Genomic DNA, 27,075 nt, shown 5'->3' with positions numbered 1-27,075 from the left:
TTGTGCCCAGTGGGACATTAATATTGGTCAGACTCTGTAAAGGCGAAATGAGACACAGACATCAGCAGACATCCCACTGGGCAAAAACTGGATGAGTCAACGTTGTTTCCACATAATTTCAACCCAGAAATTCAGTGTGATGACGTTGAATCAACGCAGACAACTGATTGGATTAGCAAAAAGTCCTCAACATAAGGGAATTTCGGAAATCCAATGACAGGGTGACATTTTTGGCTGATTTCACATTGAATTCAAGTTAGTTGACAACTCAACCAAGTGTAAATGAAAACTAGATGTTGAACTGACGTCTGTTCCCAGTGGGGGATGGCACGTTCTTCTCCCTCGGTCTATGTGTATCTTCAGTGTTCTCCTGCAATGTAAACCAGCTCTGATCTGCCCGTCAGTGATTTGTTGCGTGAGTTCTCAAGATCAGTGGAGGACTGGAGGCCTCGGGATCAAGGGCTATAGAAATGGCAACAGTCCCGTCTCATGTACTAACGCTTGTTTTTTCCCTCTGGGATAGAGGACAGACCAGAGCAAAGCAGAGCTGAGCCAGGAAGAAAAATGACTCCCCCTGATACTGGCCCTTGTCTATCTATCCGCCGCTCCTCCTCTTTCCCTTCCCCACCGTCGCTAGCGCCTGTCTCTTGTTTGGATAAGTTAGTGGGGAGACGTCAGCTCGTTGCTGATGTATACCACCTGCCTTGGCCTCTCCCTGAACCTTCCTCCAGCTCCCACCACAGAGACATTCCACTGCCTTTTCTGGGCCTGTGTTTACACGGCAACAGATTACCCAGCACTCCCCTCTATCTCTTTCTACTGGTTAAGGACAGGAGGCCAAGGGGCTACTCCACCACCACCGCTTCGCTGCCAAGATCCTCCCACTCATAATCACAGTCATGGTCATTAGGTTGAAAATGGAATGAAACAAGAAGATACTACCAGGACTCTTCTAATAAAGAACTTTCATTTTCGTTTTTTATTGCAAAATGTTTTTAAACCTTTTCCATTGCATGCCCTCATGAACAAAACCCAGAGCCGAGGACGGGTCAAAACAATTAGGGCTCACTAGCGAACATGCATGACCTCATCGTTACTGCCCTTTGAGAAGTTTAATGACTGTTGATTTACACTTTATGTTAATTGAAAGCAATGGAAAAACTAGCAGTTTGGATGTGTGCGCACCTAACCATGACGCATGGAGAATGAAAATGATCCGTGGATGAAAGAGAAGTCATTCACACGGTCCTGCAGACTCTGTACTCCATGCAACAGCTTCATTTCAGTTGATCCCAAGCTCATTGACGTCTGTCATCAGGATCTGACAGACTGTAACATTGGCTCTGTGTTGAGTCGAGTTTAGTGGAGAAACCACAGTTCCAGTGGGCAGGAGTTCATTTTTAGTAATACAAGTATATGTGCTTAGCTAAATTAGTTTATGTTTAGTATGTTTAGTATGTTAGACCTACTGTCCTCCTTTCAGGGTAGCCATGTGTACACTGAGTGGTTAATATAACCATGTTGATAGAATCATCACAGGAAAACCTCTAAATAATAGGCACACAAAAAACACGAACCCAAATCAATCCCTGGGTATAGGGTATAAGGGGAAAGGGGGATACCTAGTCAGTTGTCCAACAATATATTCAACTGAAATGTGTCTTCCGCATTTAAGTATAGGGTATAGAGGTATATAGTGGCAGTTCAGACAGTGTTTCTGTGTGGCACAGCCACAGCAGCAGCTGTTATCAATCGTGACCACCACCAGACTAACGGTCATTCAGTCTCTCCATTACTGACCACACACACACTGATACACCACACATCAAATACTTGGTCTTTACCAGAGAAGCACCACCTGGTGTTTGACCTCTCACCTATAGCCAAGGTTCTACTGCTCTTCCCCCCAGAAACATAAAACATTCAGAGTTAGATCTGGACAGGGGGTGGAACTGTCCCCAAAATGTGCTGATTTTCTATGATCATTCAGAGAGCCTTCTCCCACTTTGAGGTCTCCCACTAAATCCCCTTTACTCAGAGTATATCACTTCATGTCTTCATTAACAATATACCATTTAATATCTTCATTAACAGTATACAATTTAATATCTTCATTAACAGTATACCATTTAATATCTTCATTAACAGTATACCATTTAATATCTTCATTAACAGTATACCATTTAATATCTACATTAACAGTATACCATTTAATGTCTTCATTAACAGTATACCATTTAATATCTTCATTAACAGTATACCATTTAATGTCTTCATTAACAGTATACCATTTAATGTCTTCATTAACAGTGTATCATTTAATGTCTTCATTAACAGTATATAATTTAATATATTCATTAACAGTATATCATTGAATGTCTCCATCCAGTAGAGCTTTCTTCATTGTGAATTCTAAATGAACCCATCCTGGTGTGAACCGTTTTTCAACACCTCATAAAATTGTTGTGAGAGCATGTGCACTGGCCTCAACACTTGTCTAAGATTAGGAACACACACACACAAATGTAAAACTGACCGTGACAATGAAAGACTAGGCCTATATACATTTTAAGACTCTGAAGATAAGAACTTGTAATTTCTATAATGATCTCTTCAATTGCATTATAGTTTTTCTCCCCAACAAAGAGTGATTGATTGTTCCACGTGTTAACAGGCAACTCAGAGAAATAGCCATTAATTGATAGTTGCTACACAGCGCCACCATGTGGCAGAACATAAACATTACTCAAATAAAATAATAGAAAGGACTGCACTACTGAACTAACTGTGGCAGCCGTAGGCATGGTGGATATCATACCCTTTATTATAATGTGTTAAGTTGAAAGAGTAAAGTACTCCATCTCCATCATTAATGTGGGCCTTTGACTCATTAACAACAAAACACCACATCAGTATTTATTCCCGGATCCCCATTAGTTCCTGCCAAGGCAGCAGCTACTCCTCCTGGTGTTTATTATGGATCCCCATTAGTTCCTGTCAAGGCAGCAGCTACTCTTCCTGGGGTTTATTATCAATCCCCATTAGTTCATGCCAAGGCAGCAGCTACTCTTCCTGGTGTTTATTATCAATCCCCATTAGTTCATGCCAAGGCAGCAGCTACTCTTCCTGGTGTTTATTAAGGATCCCCATTAGTTCCTGCCAAGGCAGCAGCTACTCTTCCTGGGGTTTGTTATGGATCCCCATTAGTTCCTGCCAAGGCAGCAGCTACTCTTCCTGGGGTTTGTTATGGATCCCCATTAGTTCCTGCCAAGGCAGCAGCTACTCTTCCTGGGGTTTGTTATGGATCCCCATTAGTTCCTGCCAAGGCAGCAGCTACTCTTCCTGGGGTTTGTTATGGATCCCCATTAGTTCCTGCCAAGGCAGCAGCTACTCTTCCTGGGGTTTATTATGGACCCCCATTAGTTCCTGCCAAGGCAGCAGCTACTTTTCCTGGCCTGGGGTTTGTTAAGGATCCCCATTAGGTCCTGCCAAGGCAGCTACTCTTCCTGGGGTTTATTATGGATCCCCATTAGTTCATGCCAAGGCAGCACCTACTCTTCCTGTGGTTTATTATGGATCCCCATTAGTTTCTGCCAAGGCAGCAGCTACTCTTCCTGGGGTTTATTATGGATCCCCATTAGTTCCTGCCAAGGCAGCACCTACTCTTCCTGTGGTTTATTATGGATCCCCATTAGTTTCTGCCAAGGCAGCAGCTACTCTTCCTGGGGTTTATTATGGATCCCCATTAGTTCCTGCCAAGGCAGCAGCTACTCTTCCTGGGGTTTATTATGGACCCCCATTAGTTCCTGCCAAGGCAGCAGCTACTTTTCCTGGCCTGGGGTTTGTTAAGGATCCCCATTAGGTCCTGCCAAGGCAGCTACTCTTCCTGGGGTTTATTATGGATCCCCATTAGTTTCTGCCAAGGCAGCAGCTACTCTTCCTGGGGTTTATTATGGATCCCCATTAGTTCCTGCCAAGGCAGAACCTACTCTTCCTGTGGTTTATTATGGATCCCCATTAGTTTCTGCCAAGGCAGCAGCTACTCTTCCTGGGGTTTATTATGGATCCCCATTAGTTCCTGCCAAGGCAGCAGCTACTCTTCCTGGGGTTTATTATGGACCCCCATTAGTTCATGCCAAGGCAGCACCTACTCTTCCTGTGGTTTATTATGGATCCCCATTAGTTTCTGCCAAGGCAGCAGCTACTCTTCCTGGGGTTTATTATGGATCCCCATTAGTTCCTGCCAAGGCAGCAGCTACTCTTCCTGGTGTCCAAACACATTAAAGCACTTACATCACATACAAAACAAAAGATAAAACAGTACATCATATAACATTATTACACCACTACATTCTACAATACAAAATGTATAATACCAATATACAACAATATTACAATGTACGTGTGTGTGGAGTGCGGAATCTACTAGTTTTCAAATTGTGTAACTAATATATTAATTGTATATTCATTATGTAATTACTATACAAAACCCATTTTAAATGCAAAAATTCAACCGTTTTTTGACAAAAGTTTAATAGGAATTGGCCATGGATATGATTCTTAATTAGCTACACATGAAGTGGGCTATAATTAAGCAATAATGCACGAGGAGGTGTGGTATTTGGCCAATATACAATGGCTAAGGGCTGTTTTTAAGCATGACGCAACGCAGAGTGCCTGGATACAGCCCTTAGCCGTGGTATATTGGCCATATACCACAAACCCCTGGCCTTATTGCTATTATAAACTGGTTACCAATGTAATTAGAGCAGTAAAAATAAATGTTTTGTCATACACGTGGTATACGGTATGATATACCACGGCTGCAGTATTCAGGGCTTGAACCCCCCAGTTTATAATCAAGTACAAACCCCAAGAAAATGAAGACCTATTCCCTCTAGAAAATGTCAGTACAAATATCAGTTACATACAATTGTTAGCATACTTCAACGTTAGTTCCAACGTCATCATCATGTTTCACCAAAATGTGTAGGCTACAAGGCAGGAATGCTACATTTTGGCAACCACATTGTGTTTTAAACATCTGTCTCCTGAATTTGCTGTTTGCGATAGTCCCTCGCCATTTTTCTCATGTCTTGGTATGGCTTGAGGTCAGTTAATGTCAGTAACTTGTTTGTTTTGGGATCAGTTCCAAGCCATGTCCTGTAAAAGTTGGGAAGACAGTAAACCATTCTCAAAAAAGTGGTCAAATAATTCATTTAATTAGTTAATTCATTTTAAATGTTTACAGTAGGCGAAGACTTTCCTGTTTGAAGAATTGTCAATCAGTTAAATGTCTAAGCCTATTGCAATAAGACACAAAAACTACTGACACCAAACTGTCACATAGTTGCTAGCAATGTGTTATTTCAGTTCTGCACGCAAGGGATGAGAAAAATGTATTTTATAAATAAACTAACAGTCATTTGCTAATATTTGAGCCCACAATTAATACAAATCAAATGTTATTGGTCACATACACGTGTTTAGCAGATGTTATTGCGGGTGTTGCGAAATGCTTGTGCTTCTAGCTCCGACAGTGCAGTAATATCTAACAGTTTCACAACATATACTCAAATACACATAAATCTAAGTAAGGAAAGAATTAAGAATTACATGAATGTGGCCTGTGTTTAAACAAATTACTTTATAAAAGCAACACGTTAATTATGAATCATAAATAACGACATGAATAATAACCAGCTTACCTCTTCAGATGTTTCTCAATGGCCTTTCGCTCGTACACTGTTCCCTCCTGGTTCTTCACTGGGTCAACAAACATCTTGTTGGTTAGTGGACAAATCAAGTGTGAGGGTATGAACTTCTCAGTCAACTCTTCACCCAACAATTCCTGTAAATTTAAAAGGAAAAGATTATCATACCCTGAATAAACTGTTACATTAAAAGGGTTGCTGTTAAAATAAATGTATCTGAGAAACTGGTAACGTAGACCAGGTATTCCCAAACTGGGGTACGCGTACAAATGCCGTCGGGGGTACGCAAAATAAAAATGTGATTCACGTAAAAAAAATTAAAAAAGGATTCTTCACATTTTCAAACAGTCCATTTATATTTTCCAACGGGACTATACATTTGGGTGAGGTTTTTTTCTCGCCTAAGTAGCCTCGTTTTCACTGCCAAAAATAACATTAAACCATCTAGTGTTCAGCAAAATAACAACACAATGTCAAATACAGGTATCCTAGTCAAATAATTAACATCCGATCACATTAACCGTTACTCTCTCGCGGGAAACCTTCACTCTTGCGCAGACATTTAGAAATGAAACATGACAATTAAAAAAATAAGCCATGGGAGTTTTTGAGCGAGAATTAAGACGACTTTCGAGTAGTAAAACATGTATAAAAGTAACAGATACCATTAATAAGAAGGGGCTAGAAGCGTCTTATATGGTGAGCTACCGAGTGGCTAGGACAGGCAAACCCCATACTATTGTGGAGGACTTAATTCTTCCTTCTGCCGCGGATATGGCTGGGACAATGCTGGGGGAAAAGGTCCAAAAAACTATACAGACAATGCCTTCATCAAACAACACTGTTTCACGGCGCATCAGTTACATGGCAGGAGATGTTATGAAACAATTACTCCTTCGCATACAAGCCAGTGAATTATATGTGTTACAGCTGACTGAGTCAACAGACGTGGCGGGCCTGGCACAGCTCCAGGTAAATGTCCGTTACGTTTATGGGGGTCAATTAAGGAAGACATCCTCTTCTGCAAATCACTGGAAACCAGGACAACATGAGAGGATATTTTTTAAGTACTGGACAGCTTTGGACTTTGGACATCAAATGGACTTTGGTGGTCAACATGTGTTGGTATCTGTACTGATGGCGCAAAAGCCATGACAGGGAGACATAGTGGAGTGGTAACGCGAGTGCAAGCAGTTGCTCCCGACGCCACTTGGGTACACTGCAGCATCCACCGAGAGGCTCTTGCTGCCAAGGGAATGCCGGACAGCTTGAAAGACATTCTGGACACTACAGTGAAAATGTGCCCTTATTTGTGCCCTGGTCCTATAAGAGCTCTTTGTCACTTCCCACGAGCCGGGTTGTGACAAAAACTCACTCATTCTTATGTTTAATAAAGGTCGTATAGTGTGTGTGTGTCGTATAAATCGTATAGTGTGTGTGTGTAAGGCTTACACAATGACGGCAAAAAACAACATTTGAGAGTGCACTGACCCTGGTGCTAGAGGTGGTACGCAGCTGGAGGTTGAATGTTTGAAGGGGTACGGGAAAATAAAAAGTTTGGGAACCACTGACGTAGACTGTGATATGTCAGTTTTACACGGAAATGTCTGAGAAGTGAATCCACCTCGTTTTACACACAAGCACCCCTAATAAAAGATGTAGCAGAGCTTACAAAAATTAACATAATTAGACAAGTGCATTCACCTTCTCCATGTCATCCAATGAATGGCCTGCAACTTCCTCTGTGTTTTTCTTGGCCTCTTCTTCATACTTGCATCTGCTGGTCAGGTATTCCTCTGCCAAAATACTTTTACAAGACATTTTCATTCAGATAAAATGTAGGTATATGAATTCAATATACTACATACTAATAAATATAATGCACTATTTCCTACTTTTCCTTTTAGAATCAGAGTTAACACCACTCTTGTATTCAGTGTGGTCATCAAATAACGTGAAGCCAACCTGTCCAGTGGATCTTGGGGTTCAGGAACGATGAGCACTCCATATACAGCATCCAAGATCTCTCTCATGGTTATGTGAGCGTTGTAGCTGCGGTCAAATATGTTGTGGCAGATACGACCCACACTGTTTATGTTGCAGTGGTACACCTTTGTCCACATTAAGGATTTTTCATGGCCTCCCGAGTGAGCAGTGGTCTAAGGCAATGCATCGCAGTGCTAGAGGAGTCACTACAGACCCGGGTTCAATCCCAGGCTGTATCACAACCAGTCGTGATCGGGAATCCCATAGGGTGGCGCACAATTGGCGCAGCGTCGTCCGGGTTAGGGGAGGGTTTGGCCCGGGGGGGTGCTTTACTTGGCTCATCGCGCTCTAGCAACTCCTTGTGGTAGGCCGGGCGCCTGCAGGCTGACTTCGGTAGTCAGTTGAAGTGTTTCCTCCGACACATTGGTGCGGCGGGCTTCCGGGTTAAGCGGGTGGGTGTTAAGAAGCGCGGTTAGGCGGGTCATGTTTCAGAGGACGCATGACTTGCCTCCCAAGCCCGTTGGGGAGTTGCAGCGATGAGACAAGATCGAAATTGGGTAAAATACAAAAAATATATAAAATGAAAAAAAGCATCAATCAACTGGATAGAATTTGAAAATGTATGACTTAGGTAATAAAAATCAATACACTGTCTTCATGTATTCATTGTATAGAAGGATACAGGTGTGACAAAGCGCACAAGTGGAGGTTTGACGGGGTAGTCAGCCCCAAACTGACAGTACAGCTCAAAGACTCCATCCTCATAAGGTGTTTCAGGGGGGCCTTGCATGAGAATCTTCCAAAACGCTGAATAGGTATGGAATCACAGGGGTTAAATGTTTTAGACAATATTGTGCAAAATGATTCAAATAATAACCAACTGGTCATGTGGATGGGAAGTTGATTTGAACACTTTACAGTGAAACAAACCAATAACTTGAGGCTGTTACGGTCATGGTCCATGTAGACTATATTCAAGCAATAAGGCCCGAGGGGGTGTTGTATATGGCCAATATGCCACGGCTAAGGGCTGTTCTTACGCACGACGCAATACAGAGTGCCTGGATACAGCCCTTAGCCGTGGTATATTGGCCATATATCACAAACCCGAGGTGCCTTATTGCTATTATAAACTGGTTACCAATGTAATTAGAGCAGTAAAAATACATGTTTTATCATACCAGTGGTATACTGTCTGATATACCACGGCTATCATCCAATCAGCAATCAGGACTTGAACCACCCAGTTTATAACAAGCATTAACAATGTTCTTATAAAGCATTATAAAAAGTATATTTATACTAAGTGTTAGATCAATAACACTTAGTACACAATATCCCAATAATGTTTACTTACTAAAGTCTGACTCTGAAGGCAAAACAGTGCAGAATGGGTGTGGGTCACAGTGCAGGCTCTTCAGCTCTTCCAGAAGGCGTTTGTCCTTCTCCAAAAAGCGACTGCTCTTGGATTCCTGGATCTTCTTTTTCAATGCACTATTTTGTGACATATTCATTTTGTTAGAGCAATACAGTAGTTTACCTCAATTTCAACATTAAATAAATGCTTCTTGAGCAGAATAGTGGTTTACTAGAATAGTAAATTAGTAGTGGAAGTAAATGACTCTGTCATCCCAGAATGACATGCTGATAATGGAACTGCTCGTACTTCTCTGTCCCAGTCACTTTATCGTTTAGTCCACTTGGCAGAGCAACCTCTGGCTTCTCATCATAACCCCGGTTGGCGAAGAGAGCAACTAGAATGCTCTGTACAGGCAAATGAGCATTGTTCAGTACAATTCGTTTTAAGATCAATGTTATTAACTTACACTTTATTTGATTTGATATAAATATGTATTTGTCACATGCAACTTTTTTTATTTTTTATTTTAATTTTTATCCCCTTTTCTCCCCAATTTTCGTGGTATCCAATCGCTAGTAATTACTATCTTGTCTCATCGCTACAACTCCCGTACGGGCTCGGGAGAGACGAAGGTCGAAAGTCATGCGTCCTCCGAAGCACAACCCAACCAAGCCGCACTGCTTCTTAACACAGCGCGCCTCCAACCCGGAAGCCAGCCGCACCAATGTGTCGGAGGAAACACCGTGCACCCGCCCCCCTCGGTTAGCGCGCACTGCGCCCGGCCCGCCACAGGAGTCGCTGGAGCGCGATGAGACAAGGATATCCCTACCGGCCAAACCCTCCCTAACCCGGACGACGCTAAGCCAATTGTGCGTCGCCCCACGGACCTCCCGGTCGCGGCCGGCTGCGACAGAGCCTGGGCGCGAACCCAGACTCTGGTGGCGCAGCATAGCACTGCGATGCAGTGCTCTAGACCACTGCGCCACCCGGGAGGCCCGTCACATGCAACTTTACAGTAAAATGTTTGTTTACGAGCCCTTCCCAACGATGCAAAGTTTAAAAAAATCATACAGATAGTAACACAAGAGGAATAAAATACACAAGAATGGAACTATATACAGGAAGTACCAGATCAATGTACAGGGGCACGAGGTATTTGAGGTAGATATGTACATAAAGACAGGGTAAAGTGACTAGGCATCAGGATAGATAATAATAACAGTAAAATAAAGAACAAGAATCGTATTATTTTATTAAGAATATATGGAAACATTTGTCCTATTTGAATAGTTTTTGTTTAATAGATCGTACCTCGCTCCTAATGCGGGATGGGTCCAATTTCTTCTTCAGCTTCCTCATCTCCAAAGACAGAACAGTTTCCATTTCAAAAAGCTTCAGACCAGCTTTACTCGTCTCTGGTTTGAAACAACACCCCCCTAAAAGACATGGATGGTTTGAAACAACACCCCCCTAAAAGACATGGATGGTTTGAAACATCACCCTCCTAAAAGACATGGATGGTTTGAAACATCACCCTCCTAAGACATGGATGGGTTGAAACATCACCCTCCTAAAAGACATGGATGGTTTGAAACAACACCCTCCTAAAAGACATGGATGGTTTGAAACAACACCCTCCTAAAAGACATGGATTGTTTGAAACAACACCCTCCTAAAAGACATGGATGGTTTGAAACAACACCCTCCTACAAGACATGGATGGTTTGAAACAACACCCTCCTACAAGACATGGATGGTTTGAAACATCACCCTCCTAAAAGACATGAAGTGGATTCAGTTGCTTCATTGTTATTACTTGAAGCAAATATGTATAAAATAGGACATTGTTATGTAGGCCCTCTAAAAACACCCAATGGCTGCCTCACATTTTATTAGACTGTAGACTGCTGTCATCTTCATTTAACCAAATGCAATTCAAACTTCCAAGGGAATGCAAACTGGCTGTAAAAGGATGCATCAAAATGAAAACCCCACCACTAGTGATTTAGAAACGAAGTACGTACAGATTTTAAACTCTTTACAACCCTGTTACAAAATATACTTTAATGTCAATTGTCATCTATATTATGATAAACTGTAATATTATGATATACTGTAATATTGAATACTGACACGAAACACTTTTCCTTCAATTTTTTTTTATCCCAACTGCAGTAAACTTCATGTCAAAACATTTAATGTTTTGCTTGAGTTCTTGTGTGCAGTCAGGCCAAAATGATATAACAATGAGCAATGATTCGACAAAATGCATTCATTCTGATTCTGCGTCCATATTTCAGCCACAAGAAGACATCATGATGATGGCGTACGTCCACTGCTGGGATATAAACCAGAATCTCTTTACACATTATACAGTACCTGTTGCATTGCTGATTCCACGCAGAACGTTGTTGTCCACCTTTCCAACAACGATGGCATCAACAACAATGTTCAGGCTCATCAGCTTGGTTGTGACAGCATCTGGTTCAGTCATTGATCTACGGATAGAATTATTAACTATTATTAATTATTAATCAATCCAATCGAACATTACCTTTGTGTTAACGCAATGAATGTAATGTCAAGGTAATCACTGTTTTACACACTGAAAAAGTATCATTCTATTTACCCATCATCATTCCCATCTGTGAGACATATGATGCGAAGTCTGCAGTCTGGAAATTGCTCTCCAACTTTTTTCAGTTGAGACATGCCACGTTTCAAGGCATCATACAGCACAGTGCATCCATTGGCCTCCAGATTGTGTACGTGTTCCTGTAAGTGCCAAAAATATCTACTAATATCTCTAATATTATGTGACGTTTGCAGATGCATGCTAAAGAATGATATCATGAATGCCACAAACTCCCTGATTGAGCGGTAGCGTCAGCAACGCACACATAAACTACAACATGGGGACCATTTGAAGCGCCTCCATACACATGCAGATCCTCTGAGTGCATCGTAGTGCATCACGCTCCTCTGTAACATGTACAGTGCTGCTCGTGGCAACATCATATTGCTGAGTCTCAGTTTCAGTCTTTAAAACAGGTCTGAGGGGAGTACGTATGTGATCTCAGTACAGTAAGTACTTGAATGGATCTTATTGAAATCACCCCCGTCGCTATTTTGCATTCATAAAATAGAAATTAGAAAATATATTTACCTTGAAGGTCTCCAGAGTCTCTGTAAATGTGTGGAGAGTTTTAACTGATGAGTCAAACTTCACCAAGCCAATGACATGATGAAAATTGTACGCCATGCTTCTAGTTGCGAAGTTATCGAAGAGCTGTTTAACAGCATCCAACCGTGTTATTTTGTCATCGGAATCATAGCATGTCTCATTCATGGAGGAGCTTGAATCCATTAGCACCTAAAAGGTTGCATGGAGAAGTATTATTTAGCTATAACAAAACGGAGGAGATAATCTAACTATTATATAACTTTGTTACATCAACATGGATCATTTTTGGCTATCATCTTTATCATTCAAGGTATCCATCTGTAAGACCATGGGCTGCTTGGTGTTTGCCTACATCTCATAATTTGAGCCATAGCAGGGGGTCAAACTTGCCAAGTGTCAATTAATACTCATTCAAGGGTTTTTCTTTATTTTTTACTATTTTCTACATTGTAGAATAATAGTGAAGACATCAAAACTATGAAATAACATATATGGAATCATTTAGTAACCAAAAAAAGTGTTAAATAAATCAAAATATATTTTATATTTGAGATTCTTCAAATAGCCACCCTTTGCCTTGATGACAGCTTTGCACACTCTTGGCATTCTCTTAACCAGCTTCACCTGGAATGCTTTTCCAACAGTTTTGAAGGAGTTCCCACATACGCTAAGCACTTGTTGGCTTATTTTCCTTCACTCTGTGGTCCGACTCATCCCAAACCATCTCAATTTGGTTGAGGTCGGGGGATTGTGGAGGCCAGATCATCTGATGCAGCACACCATCACTCTCCTTCTTGGTAAAATAACCCTTACACAGCCTGGAGGTGTGTTGGGTCATTGTCCTGTTGAAAAACAAATGATAGTCCCACTAAGCCCAAACCACATGGGATGGTGTATCGCTACAGGATACTGTGGTAGCCATGCTGGTTAAATGTGCCTTGAATTCTAAATAAATCACAGACAGTGTCACCAGCAAAGCACCCCCACACCATAACACCTCCTCCTCCATGCTTTACGGTGGGAAATACACATGCGGAGATCATCCATTCACCCACACCGAGTCTCACAAAGACACGGAGGTTGGAACCAAAAATCTCCAATTTGGACTCCAGACCAAAGGACATATTTCCATCGGTCTAATGTCCATTGCTCATGTTTCTTGGCCCAAGCAAGTTTCTTCTTCTTATTGGTGTTCTTTAGTAGTGGACCATGAAGGCCTGATTCACACAGTCTCCTCTGAACAGTTGATGTTGAGATGTGTCTGTTATTTGAACTCTGTGAAGCATTTATTTGGGCTGCAATTTCTGAGGCTGGTAACTTTCTCTGGGTCTTCTATTCCTGTGGCGGTCCTCATGAGAGCCAGTTTCATCATAGCGCTTGATGTCTTTTGCAACTGCACTTGAAGAAACGTTCAAAGTTCTTGAAAATTTTCCATATTGACTGGCCTTCATGTCTTAAAGTAATGATGGACTGTCAGTTTTTTACCAAATAGGGCTATCTTCTGTATACCGCCCCTACCTTGTCACAACATAACTGATTGGCTCAAACACATTAAGAAGGAAAGAAATTCCACAAATTAACTGTTAAGAAGGCACACCTGTTAATTGAAATGCATTCCAGGTGACTACCTCATGAAGCTGGTTGAGAGAATGCCAAGAGTGTACAAAGCTGTCATCAAGGCAAAGGGTGGCTACTTTGAATAATATAAAATCTATTTTGATTTGTTTAACACTTTTTTGGTTACTACATGATTCCATGTGTGCTATTTAATAGTTTTGATGCCTTCACTATTATTCTACAATGTAGAAAATAGTAAAAAATTAAGAAAAACCCTTGAATGAATAGGTGTTCTAAAACTTTTTACCGGTAGTGTATATCATTAATTATATTAATTATCTTCATTATCACAAACATGTATGATATATATCACAATATCTTGAATTACCAGTATGGCCTCTTTAGGAGTCCTGGTGGTCATGAAGGTCAGGTCACTTCTGATGTCTCTCATTCTGAAGAGAAATGAAAAACATCCCATCAGGAATAAAAGGGACATGGAACATCACGTCTGGCATTATGAGCTGTAGCTGCAACAAGTTTACCATAGAAATAGAACCCACTCTATTGAGTTTCCATAGATAAAATGTATTATGGACTGTAGTGCACTTGATTTGTTCATTATTAAAGCCATTCAGCCCTGTACCCCAGCTTTGAAATAATGAATCTGGTTATGCTGCCAGATAACCTACATTATACAGCATTTTGCAAGTCTGAAGATTAGCAAAGCACATTTCACTTTTCATGTCCATTACACTTTAACAGGATGAGGTAGAACAGGCTAAAAGCTAGAATCATTAGATGCTCCATCCATTTTTGGACTCATCAATTAATGATATATACACATTTATTTGTGAAAAATGTAACTTATAAATGCCTTATGAGCGTAGTTCAACTGTCGTATCCCATCTGAACCCAACATATGAGATTGGGAGTAAAACAATGTAAACAAAATTTAAAAAATAAATGTGAACAAATACTGTATAGCCTCAGAACATGGTTAAAACTATCCTTTTGATGTCATGGATGGTTATTCCATCCATACATAGCACTCGCTTTGAATTTGAGAGTAGTTACATTACTCCAGGCCCATCCCTCAGCTTTGTACCAAAACACAGGCAGGTGACTGCTTTGTTATTGTTTCAAGGAAGGATTCCAACTTTAAGACCAGAAGTTTGATGAAGAAGATAGTTCAGTTCATGAATTGATCAAATGTTTTTTTTCATGAACAGCCCACCAGTTATTGTGATGCTTCATGTCATCACAAACAAAGTATTTGGCACATTTTCAGATGGAGGTACTTACGCATTTGCCAACTCGTCCACATTCAACGTTTTGAATTTCATAGCTAAGCAATCAAAAACGTTGATATCCTGAGGAGATCCTTTTTGTTTACAGATGTAAACACCAAGGTTATCTGTCAAGGAGAGGCATTTGTTAAAATACAACAAACTATTATTTCTCCAAAAACAACCTGCAACCAATCATTAGATGACAACCAAATGACGATATTAGTCCAGCTTTCACAATAACGAGACCGCCGAGGCGGTAACGTTTATATTCTTCTAAAACGGATCATAACTCATAAATAAGTAGAGCCCACTCAAAAATATAAACACTAATTATGTTTCAGAGCACACAGTAAAGTTTCAAGTGTTTCAAATATTTATTGTGTTTTTTTGTTCTACTTGACTTTATAGTACTACTGATATTGATTACTGCATTGTTGGTAAAGAGCTCGCAATTAAGTCATGTCCCTGTACTTGTGAACATGACAATAAAACTTGAAATGACACCAACACAGACTATGAGGCGTCCTTCAAGAGGCCTGGGTTCAGTCCAAAATATCACACATTGGATAACTTGAGTTAATTATTTCCCAATAATTATTTTAGATATGCAAATTTATGCTAACATCCTTCCCCCTAAGGACATTTAAATAGATTATTGCAGGAATATCTAAAACATTGGCCAAATTCAAACGGAACGTCCCTGATACATTAGGAAACAAGGCCCAGTACTTTGTTGACTACAAACTTTCTTTACCCAACTGTGGGACAGACTATGTTTGTTCCCAGACTCGGGACTCTGACTCTCTATTGGTTACAGACTTTTGGCCTCCCATCCTATTCTAGCCACCTCTCGCCGGCTTTGTATTCATGTTACCTGATGAAATTGCTGTACAATATGATCTTGTTGTCATCTGATGCACATTCAGATGTCATAAATCAGCACTGCAGAGCTCTCCCTGTCCTCTGCCGTGCCTTGATTGTATTACTGTTGATGATATCTGGAATGTGCATGTACACCCTGGCCCATCTACAGCTGCTAGCCCCAATTCTGACTTGTGCTCTGATATCTGCTTCACTGATTTCTGCTCTCGTAAAAGCCTGGGTTTTCTGCACGTTAACACTAGAAGCTTATTACCTAAATGGATCAAGTGTGAGTTCACAGCTCCAATCCAGATGTGTTGGTAATTACTGAAATGTGGTTAAGAAAGAGTGTTTTGAATACTGATGTTAACCTTTCTGGCTATAACCTTTTTCAGTAAGACAGATCTTCCAAAGGTGGGGGAGTGTCAATCTTTACCAAGGATCACCTTCAGTGCTCGGTTGTCTCCACCAAGTCTGTCCCCAAACAATTTGATTTGCTCGTTTTAAGCATTAAACTTTCAAATAGTTCTTTGTTGACTGTTGCTGGGTGCCATCATCCTCCATCAGCACCGGCCTGTACCCTACCTGCCCTAAGCTCTCTCCTGGCCCCTTAGACTAGGCCTGAATTTGTCCTGCTAGGTGACCTAAACTGGGACATGCTTAAACCACCTGACCAAGTCCTAAAGCAATGAGACTCCCTAAATATTTCTCAGATTATCAACAATCCCACAACGTATGACACCAAACACCCAGAAAAAGGCTACTCTCCTTGATGTTATCCTCACAAATAATCCTGATAGGTATCAGTCTGGTGTTTTCTGTAATGACCTTAGTGATCACTGTTTTACAGCCTGTATTCGTAATGGCTGCTCAGTGAAAAGACCTGTCCTGATTTGTCATAGACGCTTGCTAAAAAACTTTAATGAGCAAGCTTTCCTTCATGAACTGGCCTCTGTGAAATGGAATAGAATCAGCTTGATCCCCTCTGTCGAAGACGCTTGGACCTTCTTTTTTGATATTTTCCGTGGTATTGTTAACAAACACGCCCCCATAAAGAAAATGAGAATAAAACAGGTTCAGCCCCTGGTTCGACCGTGATCTTGCAGAGTTACTCCACCTCAAGAATTGCATTTGGTGAAAGGCTCGGCACATGCATACTCAAGCTGACTGGCTCTCGTTCAGGCAAATAAGAAATAAGTGCACTCAGGCTATCCGGAAGGCCAAAGTTAGTTACTTTAAGGAGCAGTTCTCTCTTTGTGGGTCTAACCAAGAAGTTCTGGAAAACGGTTAAAGAACTGGAGAATAAACCCTCCTCCTCACAACTGCCCATGTCCCTTAATGTTGATGATGTGGTTGTTACTGACAAGAAGCACATGGCTGAGCTCTTTAATCACCACTTCATTAAGTCAGGATTCCTATTTGACTCAGCCATGCCTCCTTGCCCGCCCAACATTTCCTCATCTTCCACCCCTTCTAATGCGACTATTCCCGATGCTTCTCCCTCTTTTTCCCCTGCCCTGCTACAAAGTTTCTCCCTGCAGGCAGTCACTGAGTCCGAGGTGCTAAATGAGCTACTTAAACTTGACCCCAGAAAAACATCTGGGTCAGATGGTTTAGACCCTTTCTTCTTTAAGGTTGCTGCCCCTATCATCGCCAAGCCTATCTCCAACCTTTTAAACCTGTCTCTCCTTTCCTGGGGAGGTTCCCATTGCTTGGAAGGCAGCCACAGTTTGTCCTTTATTTAAAGGGGGAGATCAAGCTGATCCTATTTCTATTTTGCCCTGTTTATCAAAAGTGTTGGAAAATCTTGTCAATAATCAACTGACTGGCTTTCTTGATGTCTATAGTATTCTCTTGGATATGCAATCTGGTTTCCGCTCAGGTTATGGACGTGTCACTGCAACCTTAAAGGTCCTCAATGATGTCACCATTGCCCTTGATTCTAAGCAATATTGAGCTGCTATTTTTATTGACTTGGCCAAAGCTTTTGATACGGTAGACCATTCCATTCTTGTGGGCCGGCTAAGGAGTATTGATGTCTCTGAGGGGTCTTTGGCCTGGTTTGCTAACTACCTCTCTCAAAGAGTGAGGTGTAAAGTCAGAAAATCTGCTGTCTCAGCCACTGCCTGTCACCAAGGGAGTACGCCAAGGCGCAATCCTAGGCCCCACGCTCTTCTCAATTTACATCAACAACATAGCTCAGGCAGTAGGAAGCTCTCTCATCCATTTATATGCAGATGATACAGTCTTATACTCAGCTGGCCCCTCCCTAGTTTTGTGTTAAATGCTCTACAACAAAGCTTTCTTATTGTCCAACAAGCTTTCTCTACCCTTAACCTTGTTCTGAACACCTCCAAAACAAAGGTCATGTGGTTTGGTAAGAAGAATGCCCCTCTTCCCACAGGTGTTATTACTACCTCTGAGGGTTTAGAGTTTAAGGTAGTCACCTCATACAAGTACTTGGGAGTATGGCTAGACGGTGCACTCTCCTTCTCTCAGCACATATCAAATCATTGTCCTCTGGCAGTCTCTATGGGGTTACCACAGGGTTCAATTCTCGGGCCGACTCTTTTCTCTGTATATATCAATGATGTTGCTCTTGCTGCGGGCGATTCCCTGATCCACCTCTACGCAGACGACACCATTCTGTATACTTCTGGCCCTTCCTTGGACACTGTGCTATCTAACCTCCAAACGAGCTTCAATGCCATATAACACTCCTTCCGTGGCCTCCAACTGCTCTTAAACGCTAGTAAAACCAAATGCATGCTTTTCAACCGTTCGCTGCCTGACTAGCATCACCACCCTGGACGGTTCCGACCTAGAATATGTGGACATCTATAAATACCTAGGTGTCTGGCTAGACTGTAAACTCTCCTTCAGACTCATATTAAACATCTCTAATCCAAAATCAAATCAAGAATCGGCTTTCTATTTCGCAACAAAGCCTCCTTCACTCACGCCGCAAAACTTACCCTAGTAAAACTGACTATCCTACCGATCCTCGACTTCGGCGATGTCATCTACAAAATAGCTTCCAATACTCTACTCAGCAAACTAGATGCAGTTGATCATAGTGCCATCCGTTTTGTTACTAAAACACCTTATACCACCCACCACTGCGACCTGTATGCTCTAGTCGGCTGGCCCTCGCTACATATTCGTCGCCAGACCCACTGGCTCCAGGTCATCTATAAGTCCATGCTAGGTAAAGCTCCGCCTTATCTCAGTTCACTGGTCACGATAACAACACCCACCCGTAGCACGCGCTCCAGCAGGTATATCTCACTGATCATCCCAAAAGCCAACACCTCATTTGGCCGCCTTTCCTTCCAGTTCTCTGCTGCCTGTGACTGGAACGAATTGCAAAAATCGCTGGAGTTGGAGACTTTTATTTCCCTCACCAACTTTAAACATCTGCTATCTGAGCAGCTAACGGATCGCTGCAGCTGTATATAGTCCATCTGTAAACAGCCCACCCAATTTACCTACCTCATCCCCTTACTGTTTTTATTTATTTACTTTTCTGCTCTTTTGCAAACCAGTATCTCTACTTGCACATGATCATCTGATGATTTATCACTCCTGTGTTAATCTGCTAAATTGTAATTATTCGCTCCTATGGCCTATTTTTTGCCTACCTCCTCATGCCTTTTGCACACAATGTATATAGACTCATTTTTTCCCCTACTGTGTTATTGACTTGTTTATTGTTTACTCCATGTGTAACTCTGTGTTGTTGTCTGTTCACACTGCTATGCTTTATCTTGGCCAGGTCGCAGTTGTAAACGAGAACTTGTTCTCAACTAGCCTACCTGGTTAAATAAAGGTGAAAAAAGATAAAGAAAAAGCTGCAGGCTAAATCTAGACTTGGTTTCCTCTATCGTAATCGCTCCTCTTTCACCCCAGCTGCCAAACTAACCGTGATTCAGATGACCATCCTACCCATGCTAGATTACGGAGACATAATTTATAGATCGGTAGGTAAGGGTGCTCTCGAGCGGCTAGATGTTCTTTACCATTCGGCCATCAGATTTTCCACCAATGCTCCTTATAGGACACATCACTGCACACTATACTCCTCTGTAAACTGGTCATCTCTGTATACCCGTCGCAAGACCCACTGGTTGATGCTTATTTATAAAACCCTCTTAGGCCTCACTCCCCCCTATTTGAGATATCTACTGCAGCCCTCATCCTCCACATACAACACCCGTTCTGCCAGTCACATTATGTTAAAGGTCCCCAAAGCACACACATCCCTGGGTCGCTCCTCTTTTCAGTTTGCTGTAGCTAGCGACTGGAACAGGCTGCAACAAACACTCAAACTGGACAGTTTAATCTCAATCTCTTCATTCAAAGACTCAATCATGGACACTCTTACTGAGAGTTGTGGCTGCTTTGTGTGACGTATTGTTGTCTCTACCTTCTTGACCTTTGCGCTGTTCGTACCATGTTGTGTTGCTACCATGTTTTTGTTATGCTGTGTTGCTACCATGCTGTGTTGTCATGTGTTGCTGCCTTGCAATGACGGCCTTTTGGTAGGCCGTCATTGTAAATAAGAATTTGTTCTTAATTGACTTGCCTAGTTAAATAAAGGATAAATAAAATAAAGCCTACTTTCTTCCAAGAAAATGAGACGTGGCCCATATACTCCAACATCCTTCAACTGTAATGCTGGAGTCACTGTCAGATTAACGTATTCTTTCACTTCTTCGTTCATCGTGGCAAATGTGTCATCGAGAACAATCTGAAAGCTTTAATTTTTATTCGACACAGCATTATTATCAACACATATATTTATATAGAACTTATTGTGTGATAAAAGCAATGTAAAGAGGAATCATACATACTTTTGGCCAGTCACAAGACCAGATGAAGCCCACTTAAGGAATGTTTTGATGAATGGAGGCAGACTGAGCAAAATCCTTTCAACATCAGAGGCTCTAGACATTGAAGTCTCTGTCAGGATCTCCACAGAGCAGTTTGGGATTTTCTCTCCATCTTAACAATGGGAAAACAGTATATCATGCAATTAAAGATCATGCTACATAAAACTATTTAAAAAAGCTGAAGATTGCTGATGTTTAGTTTTACCTTTGATTTTCTGCAGAACATACTCTCTTTCAAAGACATCTGGTAACCCAGGTACTCGAACTGGTTCGCAGAAACGTTCTCCAGGTTGAGAGTTCAAGACTATCGGTACATAGACCTCATGTTGTGAACTCTCTTTCTAGGGTAGATAGAAAGGTCAAAAGTATTTATCACACAGGGGTTTGTATGATACATGTACACAGTGTTATGCCTGTAAAGTCTAGGTGCACTATCTCAATTCACCATTTAAGTTATTTCATAACGTGTTTCAGTAGGCTACAGTAGAAACAGCTTTAACCTGTCTAGCCCCTTCTTATTAACCTGTCTACGGAACCCCCCCCACATTCCACTGAAAAGGCAGCGCGCGAAATTCAAAAAATATTTTTTCAAAATATTTCACTTTTACACATTAACAAGTCCAATACAGCAAATGAAAGATAAACATCTTGTGAATCCAGCCAACATGTTCGATTTTTTAAATGTTTTACAGCGAAAACACCACGTATATTTATGTTAGCTCACCACCAAATACAAAAAAGCACAGACATTTCTTTCACAGCACAGGTAGCTTGCACAAAACCCCCAAATTGAGATAGAATTAGTCACTAACCAAGAAACAACTTCATCAAATGACAGTCTTATAACATGTTATACAATAAATCTATGTTTTGTTCGAAAAATGTGCATATTTCAGGTATAAATCATAGTTTTACATTGCAGCTACAATCACAAATAGCACCGAAGCAGCTCGAACAATTAGAGACCAACGTGAAATACCTAAATACTCATCATAAAACATTTATGAAAAATACATGGTGTACAGCAAATGAGTGTTTTACAGCGAAAACACAATATAGCATTATATTAGCTTACCACAATAGCCAAAAACACAACCCATTTATCAGCAGCAAAAGTTAGCGATCGCAAAAAAACAGCAAAAGATATATAATTTTTCACTAACCTTGACAAACTTCATCAGATGACAGTCCTATAACATCAGGTTATACAATACACTTATGTTTTGTTCGAAAATGTGCATATTTAGAGCTGAAATCCGTGGTTATACATTGTGAAAACGTAGCAACTTTTTCCCAGAATTTCCGGATATATTTCTGACACTCACCTAATCTGACCAAATAACTCATCATAAACTTTACTAAAAAATACATGTTGGATAGCAAATGAAAGATACACTAGTTCTTAATGCAATCGCTGTGTTAGAATTCTAAAAATAACTTTAGTATGACATACAGCTTACGTTATAGCGAGACAGCGCCTGCAATGAGGGCGGAAAATAGTACTAAACATTTTCCACAGAAATACGAAATAACATCATAAATGGTTCCTACTTTTGCTGAGCTTCCATCAGAATCCTGTACAAGGGGTCCTTTGTCCAGAACATTCGTTGTTTGGTTTTAGAATGTCCTTTTCTCCTGTCGAATTAGCAACCAAAGCTAGCCAAGTGGCGCGAAGCTGTCCATCATCAACAAACGCAGAGAACGGAAAAAGCCAAAACTCACGATAAACTTTCAATAATCTGATAAAACTATATTGAAAAAACATACTTTGCAATGATATTATCACATTTATCAAATAAAATCAAAGCCGGAGATATTAGCCGTCTATAACGAAAGCTTTTCAGAACGCAATCCAGGGTTCCTTCCCGCGCCTTGCTAAACAAAGGAAATTTGGGGTCATGTCATTCCAAGAGCTCTCGTTTGACCTCAGATCAAGCTATACACCCCATTTCACCTCTCACTGCCTGTTGACATCTAGTGGAAGGCGTATGAAGTGCATGTACAGTGGGGAGAACAAGTATTTGATACACTGCCGATTTTGCAGGTTTTACTACTTACAAAGCATGTAGAGGTCTGTAATTTTTATCATAGGTACACTTCAACTGTGAGAGACGGAATCTAAAACAAAAATCCAGAAAATCACATTGTATGATTTTTAAGTAATTAATTTGCATTTTATTGCATGACATAAGTATTTGATACATCAGAAAAGCAGAACTTCATATTTGGTACAGAAACCTTGGTTTGCAATTACAGAGATCATACGTTTCCTGTAGTTCTTGACTAGGTTTGCACACACTGCAGCAGGGATTTTGGCCCACTCCTCCCTACAGATCTTCTCCAGATCCTTCAGGTTTCGGGACTGTCTCTGGGCAATACGGACGTTCAGCTCCCTCCAAAGATTTTCTATTGGGTTCAGGTCTGGAGACTGGCTAGGCCACTCCAGGACCTTGAGATGCTTCTTACGGAGCCACTCCTTAGTTGCCATGGCTGTGTGCTTCGTGTCGTTGTCATGCTGGAAGACCCAGCCACGACCCATCTTCAATGCTCTTACTGAGGGAAGGAGGTTGTTGGCCAAGATCTCGCGATACATGGCCCCATCCATCCTCCCCTCAATACGGTGCAGTCGTCCTGTCCCCTTTGCAGAAAAGCATCCCCAGAGAATGATGTTTCTACCTCCATGCTTCACGGTTGGGATGGTGTTCTTGGGGTTGTACTCATCCTTCTTTTTCCTCCAAACAGGGCGAGTGGAGTTTAGACCAAAAAGCTCTATTTTTGTCTCATCAGACCACATGATCTTCTCCCATTCCTCCTCTGGATCATCCAGATGGTCATTGGCAAACTTCAGACGGGCCTGGACATGCGCTGGCTTGAGCAGGGGGACCTTGCATGCGCTGCAGGATTTTAATCCATGACGGCGTAGTGTGTTACTAATGGTTTTCTTTGAGACTGTGGTCCCAGCTCTCTTCAGGTCATTGACCAGGTCCTGCCGTGTAGTTCTGGGCTGATCCCTCACCTTCCTCATGATCATTGATGCCCCACGAGGTGAGATCTTGCATGGAGCCCCAGACCGAGGGTGATTGACTGTCATCTTCAACTTCTTCCATTTTCTAATAATTGCGCCAACAGTTGTTGCCTTCTCACCAAACTGCTTGCCTATTGTCCTGTAGCCCATCCCAGCCTTGTGCAGGTCTACCATTTTACCCCTGATGTCCTTACACAGCTCTCTGGTCTTGGCCATTGTGGAGAGGTTGGAGTCTGTTTGATTGAGTGTGTGGACAGGTGTCTTTTATACAGGTAACGAGTTCAAACAGGTGCAGTTAATACAGGTAATGAGTGGAGAACAGGAGGGCTTCTTAAAGAAAAACTAACAGGTCTGTGAGAGCCGGAATTCTTACTGGTTGGTAGGTGATCAAATACTTATGTCATGCAATAAAATGCAAATTAATTACTTAAAAATCATACAATGTGATTTTCTGGATTTTTGTTTTAGATTCCGTCTCTCACAGTTGAAGTGTACCTATGATAAAAATTACAGACCTCTACATGCTTTGTAAGTAGGAAAACCTGCAAAATCAGCAGTGTATCAAATACTTGTTCTCCCCACTGTATATCCATAGATTTCAAGCAAATGAATAGGAAGGCCCTGGAACAGAGCCTCGATTTCAGATTTTTCACTTCCTAACAGGAAGTTTGCTGCAAAATGAGTTCTGTTTTACTCACAGATATAATTCAAACGGTTTTAGAAACTTGAGAGTGTTTTCTATCCAATAGTAATAATAATATGCATATTGTACGATCTAGAATAGAGTACGGGGCCATTTAAATTGGGCACGATTTTATCCCAAAGTGAAAATAGCGCCCCCTATCCCAAACAGGTTTTAATCAACAGCATCTCAAAAGACAATGGGCATACCTTTGCTTCAGATAACAGGTAGGCCCAGCACACTGGTGCATTCTCAAAAACCTCAGAGTCTTCAATGAATTTGTCACCTCTTCTTTTGTGGAGGCTTGGCAACAGCTCTCTGAAAAGATTGTACAATCCTTCAACGATAGCAACCTAAAACAAATGTATACATTTTATTAATACATTTGTGGACATACTAAATTATATTATATTTGTATGCTTTTGTGACAAAATATATATCACCTTCTGGGTCCTTGTTCCAACCTCATTTCTGTACAACATCTGATGCAGACTTTGGGCCAAAGGATTGCACCCACTGAGCTTTCGAATGTATGCAGTCACTTTGTTTAATCCATCTCCAAAACGTTGTTTTCTATTGTCCTGTAAAGATTAGGGGGAAAGCATCAAATGTCGAATGTGTCAAAACCAATGAGACAAGCAAAGGAACCCTGTTGCACGAACCCTGTTGCACGCTTGGCCTGAGCATGGTCAAACATGACAAGACAGTGTAATAAATATTGGAATATCTCACAATGGCATAAAGTGAAGAAAAGAAAGCACTGAGTCCTTTCTGGGATTGTTGCACTGAGGGTACGACATCATTGAAGTAGAATTCCATAGTGTCTGGACGCTCATCAGGGAAGGAGGACAAAGAAAAGCTCACAGTTGACTCCTCATTGATTCCACAATCTAGCAAAGTCTGTCCAACTCCACCGCGTTCACTTCTGCAGAAACATCAATATTGACTTAATAATGATGGCTTATCATGGCTAGTGATGCTGTGTGAAAGAAAACGTTGTATTGATACTATCAGTAGTCAAAACATTAGATGTGCTGTTTTTTTTTAATGTATGTGTTTTTTATGCTATCAAATGTATTACAAATTCCTTAATGATTAAATGAATTAATGAACATAAGATTACTTGTAATGGAGGACATGTGCTGGGATTCCACTTTCACCAGAGAGCTTCTGTCTCAGATCTCGTAATGTGTCACTTGCCAAGTCCACCTTGACCTCAAAGTCTCCCTGTGGATGAAAAGTTTTCATATAAAATTATTAAAGGTAGACTCAGAGGAATGACGTAGATGCACAAAGTAAACAGCATAGTGGGTCAATTAAAGAGTGCAAGGCTAAACTTCTCAGCTGTTTTGGTCCCATACCTAACGCGTTGTAGCAGCGTGAATGGAACCCGCGCAGATACTGTGCGTGACAAAGAAAATTACCTTGACTACCTGTACCCCCGCACATTGAGTCAGTATCGGTACCCCCTGTATATAGCCTCGTTATTGTTATGTCATTTTCTTGTGTTACTTTTTGATTTCATCGTATTTATTATTTAGTAAATATTTATTGAACTGCATTGTTGGTTAATTAAGAGATTGTATGTAAGCATTTCACAGAAAGGTCTACACCTGTTGTATTCGGCGCATGTGACAAATAAAATTTGATTTGAGCAAAGTCTTGCATCGCGCTCATCGCAATATTTGCAGTGGTGCTCTTGGCAACATCATTTCGCTGAGTCTACCTTTAAATAAGGGACAGCAATGATTTACGAAGAAATCCAGGGATCACACCCTTTCATACACACAGGTTTGAGAAAATGTAGGCTACAGTAATAGCTGATTTGTACTTTTTTTTTTTTTTTTTTTTATTAATTTTCTCCCCTTTTCTCCCCAATTTTTCGTGGTATCCAATCGCTAGTAATTACTATCTTGTCTCATCGCTACAACTCCCGTACGGGCTCGGGAGAGACGAAGGTCGAAAGTCATGCGTCCTCCGAAGCACAACCCAACCTAGCCGCACTGCTTCTTAACACAGCGCGCCTCCAACCCGGAAGCCAGCCGCACCAATGTGTCGGAGGAAACACCGTGCACCCGCCCCCTCGGTTAGCGCGCACTGCGCCCGGCCCGCCACAGGAGTCGCTGGAGCGCGATGAGACAAGGATATCCCTACCGGCCAAACCCTCCCTAACCCGGACGACGCTAAGCCAATTGTGCGTCGCCCCACGGACCTCCCGGTCGCGGCCGGCTGCGACAGCTGATTTGTACTTTATCCGGAATTCAGTGTGTACGGTAACAAACACAGAATGTGCCATTGAAAAAACTTCCCCCCCACTTCACCAGTCAACGTGTAACCATCTGTGTATGGAACGCAGATCTAATAGAGTACACCAATGTAAAGATGAATTCACCTTGAGCATGATGTGGCATCGAACATTATCCTCTCCTGTCATGTCAGTCATTTCTTGCAGTGTCACTAGCAGGGCTGGTCTCAAGTTCTCCTTGGGTGTAAATATGGCATAGAGCTCACTTCCATTTTCAATG

The 27,075-nt window shown here is 41.4% G+C and overlaps 1 protein-coding gene across 1 annotated transcript; it reads right to left on the bottom strand.

The window, feature by feature from the left end:
• Positions 1–4,516: 4,516 nt before the first annotated feature.
• On the bottom strand, positions 4,517–27,069 carry LOC139563283 (uncharacterized). The gene is made up of 21 exons (XM_071381831.1): positions 26,943–27,069; positions 25,674–25,777; positions 25,283–25,475; positions 24,994–25,131; positions 24,760–24,903; positions 21,049–21,184; positions 20,805–20,955; positions 20,572–20,708; positions 15,104–15,215; positions 14,190–14,253; positions 12,227–12,433; positions 11,690–11,835; positions 11,440–11,558; positions 10,372–10,496; positions 9,367–9,464; positions 9,058–9,194; positions 8,383–8,507; positions 7,680–7,825; positions 7,419–7,521; positions 5,709–5,851; positions 4,517–5,163 (listed from the first exon to the last, which is right to left on the bottom strand). The coding sequence occupies exons 1-21, from the start codon at positions 26,991–26,993 to the stop codon at positions 5,037–5,039; spliced, it is 2,706 nt and encodes a 901-aa protein (XP_071237932.1). The 5' UTR covers positions 26,994–27,069; the 3' UTR covers positions 4,517–5,036.
• Between the last annotated feature and the right edge of the window lie 6 nt (positions 27,070–27,075).

Source organism: Salvelinus alpinus, chromosome 33, assembly GCF_045679555.1.
Source record: "Salvelinus alpinus chromosome 33, SLU_Salpinus.1, whole genome shotgun sequence".
In the NCBI taxonomy this organism is placed as follows: domain Eukaryota; kingdom Metazoa; phylum Chordata; class Actinopteri; order Salmoniformes; family Salmonidae; genus Salvelinus; species Salvelinus alpinus.
Note: the sequence above shows the minus strand (reverse complement) of the source record. Positions and strands in the feature narration are given on the sequence as shown.

Coding starts and splice junctions, on each gene's coding strand:
- LOC139563283 (XM_071381831.1), bottom strand. CDS start 26,993: ATGACTGACATGACAGGAGAGGATAATGTTCGATGCCACATCATGCTC. Junction 9,465..10,371: donor CATCCCGCATTAGGAGCGAG/GTACGATCTATT, acceptor TTGCCTGTACAG/AGCATTCTAGTTGCTCTCTT. Junction 9,195..9,366: donor AAAGTGACTGGGACAGAGAA/GTACGAGCAGTT, acceptor GTCACAAAATAG/TGCATTGAAAAAGAAGATCC.